Raw genomic sequence first — 21,561 nt, forward strand, 5'->3', positions numbered from 1 at the left:
GCCGGTGGGGCGCAACAGGCCCTGAAGAAATGATGCCGGTGGGGTGCAACAGGCCCTGAAGAAACGGTGTCGGTGGGGCGCAACAGGCCCTGAAGAAGCGATGCCGGTGGGGCGCAACAGGCCATGAAGAAACGGTGCTGATGGGGGCGTGGTAATGACGCAGTCTCTAAATATAACCGTTCACCAACCTCTGCTCAGGGTCCCTTAGCAAACCGGACGGGGGCCTCTACTACCGTCTGTAGCGAGGTGGTGCCCCCTGGGGCCGGTGATGACAAGGCCACAGCTCTGGGAGAAGGCAGGGGGGCAGTGTCCTGATTGCTGTAAAGGAATGGTCTGTCATCGCAGCGGTCACCTGAGGTAGCCGCCTTGTCACAACAGGGTGGGAAGCAGCGGGAGTGGCTGTATGTGAACGTATGTGGGGAGCGACCGCCGATGCAAGTCTCTCACGTGTCACTAGTCGGTGAGTCCGCAGCTTTCCTTTCACAGGCCCCTGTCGGTCTCTCCACAACACACCGTCTGCTCCCTCGGTCCTCTCTGTCTCACACGGCTTCCTGTCTGTTGTCCTGCTCTTTGTCAACTGCCACTTCAGCGTGCCCCCTGCTCCTTTTAAGCTTGCCCCACCCCCTGTTTCCCTGACAACTTCAGTCAAGTCTTTCCTTTTACTGTCCTCCAAGTATCGTTCCCTCAGGAACCCTGTTGGCGGTCCCCTGGGCACCTGTCCTTTCACTGTCTGGGAATCATAGAAATCATAGAATCATAGAATCGTAGAGTTGGAAGGGACCTCCTGGGCCATCTGGTCCAACCCCCTGCTCAAAGCAGGATTCGCTAAATCATCCCAGTCAGATGCCTGTCCAGCCTCTGTTTGAAGACTTCCATTGAAGGAGAACTCACCACTTCTCATGGCAGCCTGTTCCACTCATTGATCACTCTAACTGTCAAAAAGTTTTTTCTAATATCTAATCTGTGTCTCCTCCCATTCAGTTTCATCCCATTGCTTCTAGTCTTTCCTTGTGCAAATGAGAATAAAGTTGATCCTTCTACAATGTGACAGCCCTTTAGATATTTGTAGACAGCTATTAAGTCTCCTCTCAGTCTTCTCTTTTGCAAACTAAACAATCCCAAATCCTGCAACCTTTCCTCATAAGACAGGGTTTGCAGACCGGTCACCATTCTGGTCGCTCTTTTCTGAACTTGCTCGTTTGTTGATGTCTTTTTTAAAATGTGGTGCCCAAAACTGGACACAATATTCCAGATGAGGTCTGACCAAAGAGGAGTAGAGGGAAATAATGACTTCACGTGATCTAGACTGTATGCTTCTGTTAATACATCCTAGAATTGCATTTGCCTTTTTTGCTGCTGCATCACATTGTTGACTCATATTCAGTCTGTGATCTATTAGTATACCCAAGTCTTTTTCACATGTGCTGTCACTAAGCCCTGTTCCTCCCATTCTGTATATGCTTTTTTCATTTTTATTGCCCAGATGTAGTATTTTGCATTTCTCCCTGTTAAAAACCATTCTGTTAGTTGCTGCCCACTTCTCCAGTTTATTTAAATCTTTTTGAATCCTCTCTCTCTCTTCTCTAGTATTAGCTATCCCTCCCAGCTTTGTGTCATCAGCAAATTTAATCAGTTTACTCTCAATTCCTTCATCTAAATCGTTGATAAAGATGTTGAACAATACAGGGCCCAGGACAGAGCCCTGTGGTACCCCACTTGAGACATTCTTCCAACTGGATGTGCAGCCATTTACGACCACTCTCTGGGTCCGATCACCAAGCCAGTTATGAATCCACCTAACAGTTGCCTTGTCCATTCCATACTTAGTCATTTTTTCAATAAGGATTGTATGAGAGACTTTGTCAAATGCTTTGCTGAAGTCAAGATATACTATATCTACAGCATTTCCTTGATCCACCCAATCAGTGATACCGTCATAGAAGGAAATTAAGTTAGTCTGACATGACTTATTAGTTACAAACCCATGCTGACTCTGTTTAATCACTTCATTCTTATCCAGGTATTGACATACATGTTGTTTAATAATTTGTTCAAAGATCTTTCCTGGTATAGAAGTCAGACTCACCGGCCTATAGTTGCCTGGGTCCACCTTCTTCCCCTTTTTGAAGATAGGAACAACATTTCCTCTTCTCCAGTCTTCTGGCACTTCTCCTGTTCTCCAAGAATTTTCAAAGATTATGGAGAGGGGTTCAAAAATTTCTTCTGCTATCTCCTTCAGTACTCTGGGGTGTAATTCATCTGGACCTGGAGACTTGAATTCATTTAGGTTAGCTAAGTGTTTCCTCACTATCTTTCTGTTTATAGATATCCTGGATTCTTCTATTCCCTTAATAGGACAGTGAAGAACAGCTGATGTTACATTTCCTTTCTGAGAGAAAACAGATGCAAAATAGGAATTTAAAAGTTCAGCCTTCTCAACATCCTGTCTTACCATTTCATCATTTTCATCCTGTAAAAATCCTATAGCATCTTTGACTTTTCTTTTACTTTTGACATATCCCCAAAATCCTTTATTATTGCTTTTGACATCTCTTGCAAGCCTCAATTCATTTTCAGCTTTAGATAATCTAATTTGTGCCCTGCAGGTTCTGCAGACAGCATTATATTCTTCTTTAGATATGCCTCCCTCTTTCCATTTTATAAACATTTTTTTCTTCCTTTTTAGCATGTGCTTAAGTTCTGTGTTCATCCATCCTGGTTTCCTTAAATGCTTCCTATTCTTCCCTCTTTTCGGAATTGTTAACAACTGTGCTTTGAGAATTTCATTTTTCAAGATTTCCCATCCTTCCTGGACATTTTTGTCTTTAAAGATATCCAGCCATTGGATCCCTCCAATTCTCTTTCTGAATCCCTTAAAATCTGCCTTTCTGAAATCTAACCTTGATGTCTGAGTCTTCACAGGTCTTCCGCCTCTAGTTATCCAAAATTCTAAAATAGCATGGTCACTACCTCCTAGGGTCCCAGCCACTTTTACCTCCTCAACCATTTCCTCCCTGTTTATAAGGATTAGATCCAAGGTAGCAGTTCCCCTTGTTTTCTCCCCTACCTTTTGGAAGATAAAGTTGTCAGCAAGAGAGGATAAGAATTTCCTTGACCTGTTAGTTTTGCCTGAGAGAGATTCCCAACAAATGTCTGGATAGTTGAAATCTCCCATGACAACTATGTCATATTTTTTGGAGAACTTGGCCATTTGATGCATAAAGAGTTAATCCATATCTTCAGCTTGCACAGGTGGCCTGTAGTAAATGCCTACAATGGTGTCCTTTCCATTGTTCTGTCCTTGTATTCTTACCCAAACAGTTTCCACAGAACTCCCAGTCTCTGAAGCTTCAATCTCTGTGCAGATATACGCGTTTCTAACATACAATGCGACACCCCCTCCTCGTTTATCAAGTCTGTTTCTTGCAAATAAGTTGTATCCTTCTAGCCTTGTATTCCAATCATGTGTATCATCCCACCAAGTTTCAGTGATTCCAATGACATCATATTTCTTTTCCTGTGTTAGTAGTTCCAATTCTCCTTGTTTGTTGCCCATGCTTTGTGCATTAGTATAGAAACATTTTAGTTTGTGATTGGTTTCTCTTTCTCCAATATTTTTATTAATTAGATTCTTTTGTCTTTGTTCTTCCTTTCCACTTCTAATAACATAGTTCTCAATAGCATTTGTCAGGTGTATGGCTTTTTCTGGCCTTTTGCTTCCCTTCCCATGTTGTTCTAGTTTAAAGCTCTCCTTACAAGTGTAGCAAGGCGACTTCCAAATACATGCTTTCCAGTCTTCGTAAGGTGCACCCCATCTCTAGCAAGTAGTCCATCGTATAAGTAATTCACTCCGTGATCCTCCTCCTCACAGAGATAGGACTGAAAGCTATAAAACATTGAATAATTAGCTTAGATAGTATTTGAAAGAGCAGTGAAGAAGGATAAAGATGGGAGGGTCACTGGACAAGCATGAGTTAGAAATCTACAAGAAAAGATTTCTGCTCAACAGGATGATATCTCCACTACCTCATATATAAACACTGAAGCCCATTAAGTTTATGGGTCAACATGTTATGATTAAGATTGTTGGGTCAAAGCGCATCAACATTTATTGCTACTCTACTATGACGACTTTTTGGGGTTTTTCCAATAAAGCAAACATTTAAGGAGTTACCAGTTACAGCTTTTTCTGATGGACACTTAGAAATCAGAAGTTTGGCTAGCTGAAATTAGGAAATACATAACGTTATCAATTATGCCCATTACCTTCCATTCATCCATACATTGACAAATTGATTTGCTGCTATTCAAGTTTCTGATGAAAATTTGTTGAGTATGACAAATTTATATTTTGTAAGATTCACAACAGTAACTACACCTGATTTGCAAAACATTGTTCGAGTTGCTTTTCAGGGTCATGAAACAGATGATAACTTGGTCTTTCTAATTGCTTCGTTGATGTCTTTATTTCTCAAACTGTAGATTAAGGGGTTAACAAATGGAGTCACCACGGTGTATAGAATGGAAAATATTTTCCGTATAGCAGAAGACTGTGCCGTTTCTGGGACCAAATAAATGGAAAACAGCGCCCCATAAAATATGGACACCACTAATAAATGAGAGCCGCAGGTTGTGAAAGCCTTCTGTCTTTGGGTGACGGACTGGAGTTTCAGGATGGTAAATATGATGTATACATATGAGATGACAACTATTAGGAAAGGGAACACCAGTACGGGAAAGCAGAGGACTAATGCCAACACCTTTATCCTGAATACACTTGAGCAAGACAAATCTAATAAGGGATCAATTTCACAAAAAAAGTGATCAATGACATTAGCCCTACAGAAGTCAAGCTGAGATACATTGATTGATTGAGTAAATGCTGCAGAAAACCCCAAAATCCAGGATAAGATGATGAGTTTGAGGCAAACCATGGAGCTCATTATAGATTCATAACGTAAGGGGTGACATATGGCCGTGTACCTATCATAAGACATTACTGTCAATAAAAAACATTCTGATGCTTCTGAATAAGCAAAGAAAAACAACTGTGAGATACACTCGGAAAGAGTAATGGTGGAGCCATTGTTCAGAACCACAAGGAGCATGTTTGGGACGATATCGGAAGTCAAGATAATGTCAGATGTGGTGAGCTGCGTCAGGAAGAAGTACATGGGACAATGGAGGTTCTTGGTGTAGGACACCAGAAATATGACCAAGAGGTTCCCACAGATTGTTGAGATATAAATTATGAGGAGTAGAAGAAAGAAAACAATTCTGAAGCTGTGGAGGCCTGGAAATCCAAGAAGAAGGACTGAGGTTATGTTGTTGTTATCCATGTCCTGCAAGACATAAATTTTTAAAGAGTCCTTGTGCCGCCATTACACTGAGAAATAAAGAAAGCATGTCCAACAATGAAGAATATAAAATACATGCCTAAAAATAACAGTTCACTAATACACTAAGTAATAAATTATTTTTATTATTATTATTATCATTATTTATTATTATAGCGCCATTTATTCCATGGCGCTTTACATGTGAGGAGGGGTATACATAATACATACAAGTACAGTAATCTTAATACAAGTCACGACTGGTACAGGATGAGAGAGGACCCTGCCTGCGAGGGCTCACAATCTATAAGGAATGGGTGAGGATACAGTAGGTGAGGGTAGGGCTGGTCATGCAGCAGTTTGGTGGATCGGTGGTTACTGCAGGTTGTAGGCTTGTCGGAAGAGGTAGGTCTTCAGGTTCTTTTTGAAGGTTTCCATGGTAGGCGAGGGGCTGATATATTGAGGTAGAAAGTTCCAGAGTAGGGGGGATGCGCGGGAGAAGTCTTGTATGTGATTGTGGGAAGAGGAGATAAGAGGGGAGTACAGAAGGAGATATTGTGAGGATCGGAGGTTTTGTGCAGGCAAGTACCGGGAAACGAGGTCACAGATGTATGGAGGACTCAGGTTGTGGATGGCTTTATATGTCATGGTTAGGGTTTTGAACTGTAGTCTTTGGGTAATGGGGAGCCAGTGCAGGGATTGACAGAGGGGAGAGGCCGGGGAATAGCGGGGGGACAGGTGGATTAGTTGGGCAGCAGAGTTTAGAATAGATTGGAGGGATGCGAGAGTGTTAGAGGGGAGGCCACAGAGCAGGAGGTTGCAGTAGTCAAGGCGGGAGATGATTAGGGCATGGACTAGGGTTTTTGCAGATTCTTGGTGGAGGAATGTACGGATCCATGAAATATTTTTGAAGTCGGCAGGAAGTGGAAAGGGCTAGGATATGTGGTTTGAAAGAGAGATCAGTGTCAAGGATTACCATGAGGCAGTGAGCTTGTGGGACTGGAGAGAGTGGGCAGCCGTTTACTTTAATGGATAGGTCTGTTGGGTGGGTCATGTGAGATGGTTGAAAGATGATTAATTCTGTTTTGTCCATATTAGGTTTTAGAAATCTAGCGTTGAAGAAGGATGAAATAGCAGACAAGCATTGAGGGATTCTGTTTAGTAGGGAGCTGATATCTGGTCCAGAGATGTAGATGTGTGTGTCATCAGCATAGAGGTGATACTGAAAGCCATGAGATTCTATGAGCTGTCTGAGGCCTAAGGTGTAAATGGAGAAGAGCAGAGGCCCTAGGACTGAACCTTGCGGGACTCTGACGGATAGGGGGAGCGGTGAGGAGGTGGTGTGTGAATGTGAGACGCTGAATGTCCGGTCTGCTACGTATGACGCAATCCAAGATAGGGTCAAGTTTGTAATACCAAGAGATGAGAGGGTCTGTAATAATAGGGAATGGACCACTGTGTCAAAGGCAGAGGACAGGTCCAGGAGGAGGAGGACAGAGTAGTGTCGCTTGGCCTTGGCAGCTAGTAGGTCATTGGTGATCTTAGGGCAGTTTCAGTGGAGTGGTGTGACCGGAAGCCAGATTGTAATCGGTCAAGGAGGGAGCAAGAAGCGAGGTGAGAGGATAGTTCAAGATGGACGTGTTGTTCCAATAGTTTTGAGGCATATAGGAGAAGTGATATAGGGCGATAGCTAGATACAGAGGATGGGTCAAGAGAGGGCTTTTTGAGGATATGTGTGATTGAGGCATGTTTAAAGCTTGAGGGGAAAACACCAGTTGTTAGTGACAGGTTGAAGAGATGGGTTAGTGTTGAGATGAAGACTGTGGTGTGGATTGGGATGCGATCGGGTCAAGTGCACAGATAAATTGATAAAAGAACTTCTTATCCTCAACATAAGGTTCAGGTTTCAAATTTTTCCACTTGCTAGATACAGAAAGAAATAGAACATTTATCATTTCTGTCCTTGGTACTTACAAGATTTTAGTCCTCGATGACAACTGACGTGACATGAATGAAGATAGTTACTGGAATAAAAAATACTGTCTGCTGTTTTGCCTTTTATAAGCAGCAAATCATCTCTGTAGGGTTCAATGTTGATCTCTGGGGTACGTAATGTATTAAATTAGAGAAGGTTAGAAATATCCGGAGGATTTATTTGTATATAATTAGTGAAATAATTATTTATTTATTTTTGTAATGAAAAGTGTTCTTTATTTGTTTCACAAATTTAAAAACCTGAAAAGGTCCATTTTGGTTCATTAAAAAGAACAAATGACAATTAAATTAGAAAATTAGGATCGTTTAGACACTTTCTTCCTCTTCTTGACACAATATTTTGCCTTTTTTTTTGGTGACACTTCAAAATTGTCTAGTGAGGCAGAAAAAGTATAAGAGCATACCGTAAATTTAGTATACAGTAACTATATATACATTTTTGTAATTTGCTTTTTTTCCTCATACCATCACACGTTATGAAAAATGGATCAAAGCAAGGTGTGGCGAATGCTGAATTCGGAGCAAAATTAAAACACCGCTTGATTAGTAAGTGGAGTGACAAAAACACTGTGTGCTGCTGAGTCAGCGTTAAGACAGAAAATACACGTTTATTGTGGCAAAAGAGAAGGCCGGTGAAAACAGGTATTAGAAAAATAAATATTTTTCCACATTTGTAATGATAAACATTTGTGAGATATGTCATTATTTGTACATGAAAAGGGGGAATACCAGAAAGTAATTAAAAAAAACTTATAAATGGTGTTGTTGGATCACAATAAATGAAAAACACACATAAGCAGATAAGATAGGCTGATTGTGCTGCAGTTAGTTATTCAGCTTCTCCAAAGCTGGCTTCACAGACACACTCCTAATACTTACATTTTAGGAAGACAAGACAGGCTGATTGTGCTGCAGTTAGTTATTCAGCTTCTCCAAAGCTGGATTCACAGCCACACTCCTAATACTTACATTTTAGGAAGACAAGGCAGGCTGATTGTGCTGCAGTTAGTTATTCAGCTTCTCCAAAGCTGGATTCACAGCCACATTCCTAATACTTACATTTTAGGAAGACAAGATAGGCTGATTGTGCTGCAGTTAGTTATTCAGGTTCTCCTAAGCTGGATTCACAGCCACACTCCTAATACTTACATTTTTTCTATGCTGCTGGTACTTGTGGATATCTGCTAAACAGAGGAAGAACAAGGAATCCCACAATTTTTATGCACTGAGTTTGACAGATTTCATAGCAACTCGTCTCCATTCACCAAATCAAGGAGAGGAGAAAATTAGAAACAGATCCTATATAGGGAAAAACAGGTGCTATTCCTCATGTAAGCTCGTGACAACTTATACACTTATTATGGCTGTAAAAACTCTATCAGACAAGATTTTTATAATGTCAGACTTCACAATAGAATAGAGTAATGTATTTTTTCAGATATGCAGCAGATGTGGGTTTAGGAATCTTTGAGGCAATGTTATTTGTGCTATGCTATAAATTTGCACAGAAAATGTTTGCAGCTTTTTGAACAGCAGGGAATCATAAATGTGTCTAAAAATATACGGCAAAGTAAACTTTAACAGAATGAAGTCTAAACTTTTAGTTTGGTAATAAATTTAAAAAATAATTGAGCAAAAAAATCTTACATTTGGCAGATGCAAAAAAAATCATAAACAGAATGTGGAACCTCCAATAATGTATCAAAAGATAATTCACGCCTCAGGCCTTGATGTGAAGAACATCTTTGTTTCTCAGAATTTCTACTCTTACGTTCCTAAAATACTACATCAACCCCTTTTTTCTATCAAGTTTAAAACTGAAACTGGAAAGATCACTTGAATACATGATTCTCATTGTTAAAAGGTTTCAATAACCACCAATACGAGTCAGACCACATCATGCATGTGCTCCAGATAAATGGTTTTGTATTAGTTATGATTACCATTGCGGTGGGATAAGCAGTAGTGATGAGCGAACATGCTCGCCACTACTCGTTACTTGTCTGAGTATCGCTGTACTTGGTGTACTCGGTGAGCACCGAGCATTCCCGGGATTATTCGACGGAAGCTAGGGTCTCTGCCCTGCAAGCTTCGCGCTCTTTAGTGCGCCAATGTACATGCAGGGATTGTCTCCATGCACTGTAATGCCGCAGCCATTTTTGTTGTGTTATTACAGTGATTGGATGGCCGCACAGCATCATCAGGTCTATAAGAGACCTGCCACCGCCCTGTTCGGCGCATTCAACTCCGGATTCAGACAGTGTAGGGAGACCTGCTGCCGAGATAGGGTCAGATTTGTGCTTTTATTAGTTAGTGTGGGGTCTACCATCATTCAATCTACAAATCCAGCTAAAACAACAGTCCTTCTAAGGACTAATTAGGAGGTATATAGATTGTTGTGCTAGGTAGGCACGGGAGTCAATGTGTGCATACGGTATCCACATCAGTGCAAGGCCTGTAGGCACTGTATGTGAGTATATAGATCTCACTGCATACATCAAAAGGGTCCATTACTGTCTGGTGCTGCCTATTCCACTTTTTTTGCTGTCTGCTACCCTAGGTCTATACCCTATTTTGGGGTAAAAAAATAAAAAATACAGGCCACATATTGAACAGTATGGTATCGCTGCCAGACGCCTGGTCTTTCTGTGCTTTACAAATAATTGCTTTTCAGGCCTACATTGCACTTTTTTTGCTGTCTGCTACCCTATGTCTATACACTATTTTGGGGTAAAAAGGCCACATATTGTACAGTCTGGTATCTCTGTGACACGCCTTATCTATCGGTGGACTACAAAGTGTGCTTTTGAGGCTTCAATTCACCTTTTTTTTGCTGTCTGTTACCCTAGCTCTAAACACTATTTTGAGGTAAAAAATTAAAAAATACAGGCCACATATTGATCAGTCTGGTATCTCTGTCAGACGCCTGATCTATTTGTAGCCTGCAAATTGTGGCAATTCAGGCCTACATTCCACTGTATTTGCTGTCTGTTACCCTAGTTCTGTAAACTATTTTTGGGTAAAAAATAGAAAACACACAGTCCATATATTGAAGAGTGTGGTATCTCCGTGACTTTGGTCATGCATCTGTGGGCTCCAAATTTGTGCATTTCATGCCTACATTAAAATGTTTTGGTTGTGTGGTTTTGATGGAGCTGTTCTTTTCTTGCCAAAGAAACTAAACAAGATCAATGAGGTGGTTAGCCGCACACGCAATGTAAAAATAGTAAATATCACAATTACTTTGACAAATGAGTTACCAACCACCAACTGCACCAAACAGCTTTACTTTTACAACATGTGAGGCAGTGACCTGTGTCATTTGCGAGGGTCACTATGTGTCCTCCAGGATGCACTAAGAAGGGTACTAGATTCGCTGGAGAAACTTGTGGTAACAGAAGGATGCCTGTGAGTCACAAGGCATAATACAAGTGAGCTTGAACCTGGTGAAGCTACTGTGATCAATTAGTTGTTCGGGCAAACCTAGTATGGGTTTTTATTTTTGAAACCGACTGTAGGAAGGTAGTGGGGTCCGGTCCGTTTCATCCAGCCCAGATCTTACTAGTGGCCCATGGCCACAGAATCTGGTGTAGAGACTAAAAAACCCTACAGTAGTGTTTGGGGTGTGTCATTGCTGGTATGGGAAGCAGACCGAGCAGGAGGCTTGGGTAGAGCTCTTTTTGTGTGAGGCCACACAGAGCCAGTAGAGCCTAAAGCCTGGCACCTCAGCGTACACTGCGGTGCCGTCGCTTACAACAGCGGTCCAGGACTGTATTTGATTTTTTCACAGCTGCGATCCGGAGTATACAGCCTGATGTGCTCTGTGTGAGTTTTGTTTTTGGACATAACAACGCGTATTCTTTTGTACTTGCTTGGGACACTGCCTCATCACTGCACAGCGTGGACAATGTGGCACTACAAACATTACATTCTGAAGGCTCGTGAAGAATATGATGAATTTGAAGCCAATAGGTCAGAATTCTTATCAAGCAAATGATGGTATAGAAGTTAGAACACGCAACCTATCTGTGTGGCAAGGATTTACCACCTCAATTTTGAAGTATGAGACTAGTATCTTGTGAATTGATGTGACCCACTACGTACTTCAAAGTAAAACTGTTATGGGTGTAATATGCAATTTGCACTTGAAAAGTGGATCACATGCCTTCTATGATGCTTGCATGAAAGAAATGATTAGACAGATATGTAAGGAGGAAGACCGGGCTGCGGGTACCTGTGCTGCACCTAGTCCTGAACTGTCGAGGCTGTGTCCCCTGTTTCCCGGGGGAGGGAATAGAGGACCGGACAGGCTCTATGACCCAGGAATGGCAGAGAGTGAGGCACCATATGTTAGGGTTGCGGATCGCACTTAATATAAAATATAAGGAAGTGCGATCGCAACCCGGGGTCCACTGTGCAGAGATGGTAACCTGCTGCTCGGTAATGGTGGAGTACTAACTGAACACCAGCGGGTTAACCACTGACCCGGTGTGTACAGGAGCAAACTCTGTTACTTCACAGAGCCGCTGGAACAAATGCCAGAGCCTGTTAACTTCACAGGACTCGGCAGGGGGAGCGCTAGTGTAGAGACACAGGACTCTGCCCCAAGGAAACAGGGTTAGAGTCCCTCTAGCACCACAACTGCAATGCCTGCACAAAGTGACTAGAGATAACTGCTCCAACAGCATGCAGCGCCGGCCTGGTGGATGCCACTAACCAGCCTAAGCTAGAACTGGAAAGCGCACTTTCTGTGCATGGCGCCGCACTGATGGACACTGCTGTATAAGTGGTACAGTGGTGCCTTATGCAGATTGGCACACACTGGTGCTAACATGTGAGAGGAGCTGGGAGCACTGCGATGTTAGGCAGTGCCACTACTCGGCACTGACTCTACACCCTAACTTTATAAACAAGTATAGGTAACAGCAGGATCGCAGGATGCAGTGACGAGACGCGAGACTGGTCGAACTTTGAAAAGCAAACTCTTTATAATTTAAAGCCGCTAGGGCTATACTAAGCAACCAAAAAGAGGTAACAACAGTTGTCCTCGCAGGGTCTCAGTACAACCAAACACTATTTGGAAAGAACAAGGCTAACCCAGCTGAGGCCGGTTACTATGGGGCCATGGTATGGCCGTCTACGGGTCCTTATACTCTATAATGTCACTTATCCATCCTGACGTCCCTCGGCGTCTCTGTGGAAGCTGCGTTGTTGATGAAGCTGCTTTGGTGTCTTTGATGGATGAGGCTGCTGTGGAGTCTTTGATGAGACTGCTGTGGAGTCTTTGATGAGGCTGCCTTGGCGTCGCAGCTGCTGGGCCCAGCTGCTGAAGATTTGGATTTGTCTTCGGGCGCCCCAGTGCCCAGGAGGAGTTTGGACACAACAGGCCCTGATGGAGTCCTGAGATGAAGTAACCCCCTGTTGTAAAAGCGGGGTTGCGCTTGTTAGCGAGTTCAATGGGAGTCCTGTCCCCAAGCAGGGTGGTGTCGCAGTGCTCAAGAGTGACGGCTTACTGGCCATGTTCACAGCCTGGGGCTGTGTGCAGAGTGTCTCTGTTGACAAGGAACAGGCCCCCACTGCCGACTGCAGCGGGGTGAAAGCGGCTGTGAGCGGTGATAGACGGGCCGCAACCATGGGCTGACGTGAACCGGCAGCGTCCACAGGTGGCAGCAGGCAGGCCGCAACCAAGGGCTGAAGAGGAATGGCAGCAGCCGGGAGAGGGAACAGACGGGCCGCGGAGGGCTCGAGCTCAGCGGTAATGGTGGAGGATGACCGGGGGCAGGCCGTAACCCGGGATTGGGGTGAAAAGACAGTCCCCTGTCGGTAAGCTCGGCGCCTCTTTCCTGAGGGCCACTGCGTATCTACCCTCTGCTGCTGGTCGCTTCTCTCAACTGTCAGTGTCCTTCCTGCTCTCTCACTAAGTTGGGCTCCTGGCGTAATTACGTGCCAAGTCATCATAGATGTTGTTCGTGATGTCATTTTACGATACAATAGTCACTTTCGGATAACTAGTCTCTCCCATTGTCGTAACATCAGCAACATGTCCAGAGTCAAAGTCTGTCTTTGGGAGTCAGTGGGCAATTTGCATGCAGTTACCCATTTCCGGAGAAGCCCAATTTCTTCATCTTCTTGCTGCTGTTGGATCCACTTATCCTGGGAATTGTTTCAGCATGCCCCTTAGGTTCTCCGTGGGAGGTACTTCCTGGGTGGCAGCTGTTAGGACGGCAGCGGTGAGGGCAAATGGTATCTCTTCCCCTTCTAGTTCGTTGTCTCGAATCCTCCCCGGGGCTGTATGTCGAATCCTGGAGAGAGCATCAGCGTGTACTTTCTCGGCCCCTCTTTTATAGATAATTTTATAGTTGAATTTCGCCATCCGGGCCACCCATCTTTGTTCCAGAGCTCCCAGTTTGGCATTTTCCAAATGTGCCAGTGGGTTATTGTCGGTCCGCACCACTACCTCGGAGCCTGCCAGGTACTCTGCGAACCGCTCCGTCATGGCCCACACTACTGCGAGGAGCTCGAGCCTAAAGGAGCTGTAATTGTCAGGGTTGCGCTTGGAATCATGGAGTGAGCGGCTTCCATACGTGATAACTCTCTCCTGGCTATCTTGAACTTGTGACAACACAGCCACCAGCCCGTGAAGACTCCCGTCAGTGTGCAGTATGAACAGTTGTAAGAAATCCGCATAAGCCAATACCGGAGCATCCAAAAGTGCAGCCTTAAGGTCTTGGAAGGCCTCTTCTTGAGGTTGTCGCCACTGGATTTTTCGTCCATTTGCCCCAGCGGAAGCCCCCTTCAGCAGGTCGTGCAGGGCGTGTAGGGCTCGAGCCCGGCATGCAAAATTCTTTACGAAACGACTGTAGTATCCGGCCAACCCCAGGAGGGCCCGCACGTCTTTTATCGTCTCGGGGGTAGGCCATCCCTGAATGACAGCAACCTTTTCCTAGGACTGCCTTATGCCCTCTGCCGAGACGACATGGCCCAGATATTCGATCTGGGTGCGAAATAGGTGGCATTTTTGGGGTTTTACCTTCAACCCGTACTTTTGCAGCCGGCCGAGTACCTGCCCCAACCGCTTCAGGTGGTCCTCAAATGTGGCAGCATAAATGATGATATCGTCCAGGTATATCAATGTGGCCTCAAAATTGAGATCTCCCAGACACCGCTTCATCAACCGCTGAAAGGTCCCCGGGGCATTGGCCAGTCCAAACGGCATTCTATTGAACTCAAATAGTCCCATGGGAAGTATGAATGCCGTCTTAGCCCTGTCTTCTTCTGACATGGGCACCTGCGAGTACACACTGGCCAGGTCCAAAGTAGAAAAGTACGTCGCCTTCCCCAAGGCGGACAAGGATTATTCTTTTCAGGGCAGTGGGTACGAGTCTTTGATGGTGCAAGCATTCAGCTTTTGATAGTCCACGCAGAATCGTAAGGTGCCTTCCTTTTGTGGACCAACACAATGGGAGCTGCCCAGGGGCTTTTGCTTTCTCAAATCACTCCCTTTCATAGCATTTGGGCAAGCAAAGTTTTCACCTCTTGGTAGAGTTGTGGAGGAATCTGTCGATATCGTTCACAGATGGCGGCTACTCCTGCCATGGGAATTCCATGGGTGATGGCGGTGGTACATCCAAAATCTTCCTTATGACTACCAAATACCTCGCAGTACTGTCTGAGCAGTGCTTTTATCTGAGAGAGCTGGGCCGCAGTTAGTCAAGAGAGCTCAGCCTGCATTTGTTCCAATATGTCTTGACCCTTTTCCTCAGTTGAAATTTCGGTAGCCTGTAGAGTACGGATAGTTACTTCCCAAGGGTCCTCGGACTGCACACTCAATTGAACCGCAGGGGCCGGTAGCACTTCTTCAAAAGGCCTTACTAGCTTGGCCAGTTCTGTCCGGGGCTTCAGGACGATGTCTGTGTCTTCAAGGTGGATGCAGTGCACCAGGACAGTCCCCTTCTGCACTGTGGTCAGGGAGCGAGCCACCAGTATGCCAGGGGGTAAGCGCTCCGAGTAGCATGGCTCCACCTGCATCTCCACGCCCTCCAATGTTATCAGGGCTCGGATGGATAGGGCCACCACTGTCCAGGGGGCAGTACAAGCAGGGGAGCCGCTGGTGCGATGACTTTGCCCAGGGCCTTGCCCTCCTGGCAGTCCTGGAGGACTCGTGCTTCCCACACCAACTGCAGGAATACATGTCCTTGGGCCGTGCGGGAACCCCACTGTTTCAAGGTCTCATGTGTGGGATCATTGAGGAGTAGGTTGCCAAACTCCCTCAGTATGTTCATGCCCAAAAGGACTGGGTGCTGTTTATCAGTTTCTCCATGGGTCAGAACCACTCCTCTGCGGCCGAGGAATTTACCACACAGCGTCACCTGTACCCACACCACCCCGGCAACAGGGACCAGTAGTTTATTGGTGGCTACCAGTCTGATCATGGGTCCGCACTGGGTTCTCGCTGCTTCAGGAAAATTTTGCCAGAAATAAATTGCTGGCATAGTTGTCACTTGTGACCCTGTGTCCACTAGGCACTGGACTGCCCGGCCCTCTACTTCTGCCCATACCACCGGACATTTTGCGACCAAATCTTCGGGACTTCCACTACCCCTAATCGTGGGTTCTGGCTCTGAGTGGCGTCCCCCCAGCCCGGAGCCCTCTAGTTTTAATGGCCGCCGAGGTGGGTATCTCCCACGCCGCGGACACTCTCGGGCGAAGTTGTTTGGCTCCCCGCACTAATAGCACCGGGTCTGTGCAGACCGACTGCCCTGGGGGGAGAGGGGTCCCCAAGGACCAGGGGTAACACTAGTCCATTCTGTCACGGACTCTGTCCTTCTTTTCACTTCAGCTAACTAGCCCTGGATGTTCTTCAACTCCTGTTTTATGTCCTCTACCCATTGAGGCTCCGCAACTGCGTTCTGGGAAGCCTCCATGCTCCGGACTTTCCCCACAGGGACCGCCATTCCCTGCTCTTGCTCTCGAGCACTTGCTTGACTTCCCACCTCGGAAAAGTCTATACGTGGATTCATTCTAATTAGAGATGAGCGACTTTGCCTTTTTTCGGGTCGAGTCGGGTTTCATGAAACCAGACTTTCGCAAAAGTCGGTTTGAACTCAATCGGCCGATTATCGTGAAAAGTCAAAGGTCAACTGAAACACAAAACCCATTGCAAGTCAATGGTGAAGAAAAGTCGGCAGTGAGTGGAGGACAGGAAACACACCTACAGTGCCCATTTTAATGCCAAAAACATCAATTCTTATTACTTAAGCTTGTCAACCTTAATTTACTTTATAATAATAGTTAGGCATTGAAAATTGGGGGTTATTTGGCTAAAGTTGTGGGGGGTAGGGCTGACTCCAGATTTTCGTGGGCCCTGGGCCAAAGAGTGTCACTGGGCTCCTTTAACACATGCCACAATTCATGATCCTCTGATACGGCAGAGAAATAGCGGTATAGTACAATGAAAAATACTTCACTTCTTACATCACATGACTGATATCCATTTTAATTTCTCCAATAGCTCCAAAAACGGACAGTATATTACTCCATACAGTATTATGGCCACCGCATAGTGCGACATACAGAGTAATGAGGCCCATATATTTCTCCATACAGAATCATTGGTCCCATATAATGTTCGATACAATATATGATGAGCTCCACATAATGCTACAGTATATGTTGGTCCCCATGGTTGAAGCTCCACTGTCTTATGGGCCCAAATAATGCTCCACATATAATGGGCCCCATTTCTAATGCTCCAGTGTATAATGGGTCCTGTAAATGCTTCTCCAGTGTCTGATGTCCCCCATTTGGAAAGCTCCAGTATATGACGGGCCTCACGGATGATGCTCTAGTGTACAATTGGTCCAAATAATGCTCCATATATAATCTGCCCCATTTACAATGCTCCAGTATATGATGGGCCCCATGGATGATGCTCCAGTGTCTAATGGGCCCAAATAATGCTCCATATATAATGGGCCGCATTTCTAATGCTCCAGTGTATAATGGGCCCTGTAAATGCTGCTCCAGTGTCTGATGTCCACCGTTGGAATGCTCCAGTGTATGGTGGGCCCCATATATAATTCTCCAGAGTATAGTGCTCCCCAAGAATTGCTCCCAACCTTTAAAACAATTAAATAAGCCTCCTTTCTAGGGAATCCCTGTACTCTGGACTCCTCATCGTCCCCATCTTCCATCTCTTTGCACTTGGACTGTTTAGGCAGAGGGTGTACAGACGTGATGTCATCACGCTTTCTGACCAGAATGTCACTGTCAGGAAACGCGGAAGGCGTCACGGCGGTGGAGCAGGGAGAGGTAAGTATTTCAACTTTGCAAGTACTGTGATCCTGAGCAAGCGGGGGGGCCCACTCGTTGGCGATGGCACTGGGACCCTCATAGTACGGCGGTGTGTCTGACGGCAGGTGGGCCCTCCCACTGGCAGAGACACTTTTGCGTACTATGAGGGGCCCTGTGCCAGTGCCGTCGTCCATGAGTATGCCCCCCACCTGTTCAAGGAACCTGCACTTTCATCTGCACCTTCCTCTGTGTCACCGTGTAAGGTGGTATAGCATGCAGGAAGGGGCACCAGAGTTTCATCAGGGTCAGATTCTGGCTCAGTACATTGCGAGGACAATGTAGTGCTCTGAGTGAATGTACCAGCAGAAAAATCTAGCAGTGGCTGTGCATCAGTGCACTTCATGTCAGATTCATCTTGGATTGGGGAATTCACGTTTTGACTTGATAACCAGGCATGGTATGTGAAAAGAGCTCCATGGAGTAATCTGTAGTGTGGCTTGCCGCATCCTTCACTTTTGGTAAGGGTGAAGGACACAAGCAAAGGTGTTGGTCCTGACCAAGAGCCTCCACTGACGACTCAGTGCTTTTATTTTGTGAAACTTCAACAAGAGGAGGCGATAGAGCTGGAGGCTGTGTCAGCAATGTAAGCTAAAACTTGTTCCTGACGCTCTGGCTTTAAAAGCGGTTTACCTACTCCCAGAAAAGGGAGCCTTCGAGGCCTTGTGGAGCCAGACGATGACACAGGCTCAGCACCTCCTGCCTTAGGTGCTATTGTGCTTTTGCCACTACCAGAAGATGCACCCCCACCACCATCAGTACCAGCTGGCAACCCCCGCCCACTTCCACGGCCTCTTCCACCATACTTCCTCATTTTTGGGAAAATGTACCCAAAATACCACCAGCTATATGGTACTGTAAAACATGGTACAAGGTGTGTATAGTATTGAGGAGAATTTGAATCTCCCTAGAGATTTTAGGAGGCTGAACTATTATCTCAGGCCCACTATAGATTACACCTCAATGTAACAGGCTGAAATAGGCTGGTGTATGACAAAGTACAAGGTGTGTGTATATAGTATTGGGGAGAATTTGAATCTCCCTAGAGATTTTAGGAGGCTGACAATGATGCTCTCAGTCCAAGTATGGACGCAGGCAGCCTAATAAGCAGGACTGATGCACACAAAAGTGTGGAAAAATGAACGCTTGGTAACTGTGCAGAAAAGAGGAAGAAAAGTATTTTTGCTTTTGAAAAAGCAGTTTGCACAGCAGTGTGCAAACAGCAATGCAGCTATCAGGGAGCCTTATAAGGCAGCCTAATAACCAACAGAGCTGATGCACAAAAATATACCCTCCCCTGTCACTGCACACAAACTGTTGTGTTGTACAGTGAAAATCGCTACCAGCAGAAGCAGTTTTTTTCTTCTTCCCTGCCTAACGCTCTCCCTTATTCAGAATCAGCAGCAGCAACCTCTCCCTATCCTAAGATCGGCATAAGTAAGATGGCGGTCGGCGTGCACGCCTTTTTATAGCCCCTGTGACGCCACACTTGCATGCCCTTCTTAAAGATGGTGGTGACCGCTGCCCATGTCATCGCGTTGCCCACAGTGAGCGTCCTCCATCATTGGCTGAAAAAGGGCGCTGGAAGCATCATTTGAAACTCGACTTTGGCACTCTGGTAGCCGACCTCATGGTCGACCTCACGCTATGGTCTGGTTTCGTTTCATGAAACCCGACTTTAGCGAAAGTCGGCGACTTATGAATTTGACCTACCCATTTCGCTCAACTCTAATTCTAATCTGTTCCCGTAATGCCTGCTTTACTAACGGGTCTCGCAGTCCAGTCACCAACAAGTCGCGTAGTGTAATGTCAACAGGTCCTACCCCTAAGCTGTCCTTTCTTTCGATGGCCGTGTGTAACTCTTGGAGGACATTCATATACTGGGTGATGGTCTCCCCCTCCCCCTGCATCTAACTGAACAACCGGGTTCTTAACTCTCCCACGTTGGTAGGTTGGTTGGGTCCCCATTGGTCTGTTCTAAAATCTGCAAAACCTTATCAAAGGTGTTGCGGTGTTCCGAGGGTTTTAACATCACTGAATTCCAAGCTTCCCTGTCTATTGCCATGACAGCTACTTCTGCTTCCAGGCCAGGAGTCATCGGGTGCATTCGAAAGAGCCCCCGCATTCGTTCTGTCCAGCTCCATAGCATGGTATTGGAACCGGAAAATCTAGGCAGGTTGCTCAGCATAGCCCCCAATGAAATGCTGGAACGAGGGCCCTCGTCAGCTATTGAGTTCACGGCCCTGCCCTGGTCTGGGGCGTCGTTGTCCGCACTTGGAGACTGCATCCTGCTGACTGCGCCAAATGTAGGTAACAGCAGGATCGCAGGATGCAGTGACGAGATGCGAGACTGGTTGAACTTTGAAAAGCAAACTCTTTATAATTTAAAGCCGCTAGGGCTATACTAAGCAACCAAAAAGAGGTAACAACAGTTGTCCTCGCAGGGACTCAGTACAACCAAACACTATTTGGAAAGAACACAGCTAACCCGGCCGAGGTCGGTTACTATGGGGCCACGGTATGGCCGTCTACAGGTCCTTATACTCTATAATGTCACTTACCCACCCTGACGTCCCTCTGCATCTCTGTGGAAGCTGCGTTGTTGATGAAGCTGCTTTGGTGTCTTTGATGAGGCTGCTGTGGAGTCTTTGATGAGGTTGCTGTGGAGTCTTTGATGAGGCTGCCTTGGCGTCACAGCCGCTGGGCCCAGCTGCTGAAGATTTGGAGTAGTCTTTGGGTGCCCCAGCGCCCAGGAGGAGTTGGGGCACAACAGGCCCTGATGGAGTCCTGAGATGAAGTAACCCACTGTTGTAAAAGCGGGGTTGCGCTTGTTAGCGAGTTCAATGGGACTCCTGTCCCCAAGCAGGGTTGTGTAGCAGTGCTCAAGAGTGGCGGTTTACTGGCCACATGCACAGCCTGGGGCTGTGTGCAGAGTGTCTCTGTTGACGAGGAACAGGCCCCCACTGCCGACTGCAACGGGGTGAAGGCGGCTGTGAGCGGTGATAGACAAGCCACAACCATGGGCTGACGTGAACCGGCAGCGTCCGCAGGTGGCAGCGGGCAGGCCGCAACTGCGGGCTGAAGAGGAATGGCAGCAGCCGGGAGAGGGAACAGACGGGCCGCGGAGGGCTCGAGCTCAGCGGTAACGGCCGAGGATGACCGGGGGCAGGCCATAACCCGGGATTGGGGTGAAAAGACAGTCCCCTGTCGGTAAGCTCGGTGCCTCTTTCCTGAGGGCCACTGCGTATCAACCCTCTGCTGCTGGTCACTTCTCTCAACTGTCAGTGTCCTTCCCGCTCTCTCACGCCCCCTACGTGTCCTGCTCCGTGTCTGACGTATCACCAACTGACTCACCTGTGCGCTCCCTGTCCCTTTTATACTCACCCCTCCCCTTTCTGTCCTGTCACTCTCAGCAGTCCACTCTCCTCCTCTGCTCCCCAGGTACTGTTTCCTTAGGAACTCAGATGGCGGTCCCCTTGGTTCTGGCCCGGACACTCTGCAGGGGTCCTCCTCCCTACACAAGCACAACTAGAGGATGGAGTCTTAATGAGTCAGTCAGCGGTTCACAAGCATCCTTCATCACACACACAACTAGCCATCTGAGTCTATATTAGCGCATCACCATGTGAGTCTTTTATAGCGGCGACCTTCCGGGACCTTCCACGTGGTCCAATCGGAACAGGCACGGGACCTGAGCATGTGACCTCTGAACTTCAATGAGCGGTTGAGCCACGGGCATGCACAGTGGAGCGAAAAAGGGACCTAGTCCCAGGAGCTGCTCGCCGCTGGCTAGTGCAGCTGCTATAGCTGAACCAGGGATGGCAGCAGCAACCAACCCGACAGCACTAGCTTGAGCAAGACTCCAGGAACAAGGTCTTTT

General features: G+C 46.3%; 1 protein-coding gene across 1 annotated transcript; it reads right to left on the reverse strand.

Annotated features, from left to right (window-relative positions):
• Positions 1-4,415: 4,415 nt before the first annotated feature.
• Positions 4,416-5,174, reverse strand: LOC141050123 (olfactory receptor 11L1-like). Its single transcript, XM_073546954.1, has one exon. It carries the CDS (start codon positions 5,172-5,174, stop codon positions 4,416-4,418), a length of 759 nt encoding a protein of 252 aa, XP_073403055.1.
• Between the last annotated feature and the right edge of the window lie 16,387 nt (positions 5,175-21,561).

The sequence above is a fragment of the Dendrobates tinctorius genome, unplaced genomic scaffold (assembly GCF_039654945.1).
Source record: "Dendrobates tinctorius isolate UK_male_01 unplaced genomic scaffold, ASM3965494v1 ptg000151l, whole genome shotgun sequence".
NCBI lineage: Eukaryota > Metazoa > Chordata > Amphibia > Anura > Dendrobatidae > Dendrobates > Dendrobates tinctorius.

Excerpts from the sequence above, each read along its gene's own strand:
- LOC141050123 (XM_073546954.1), bottom strand. The coding sequence starts at position 5,174 with ATGTACTTCTTCCTGACGCAGCTCACCACATCTGACATTATCTTGACT.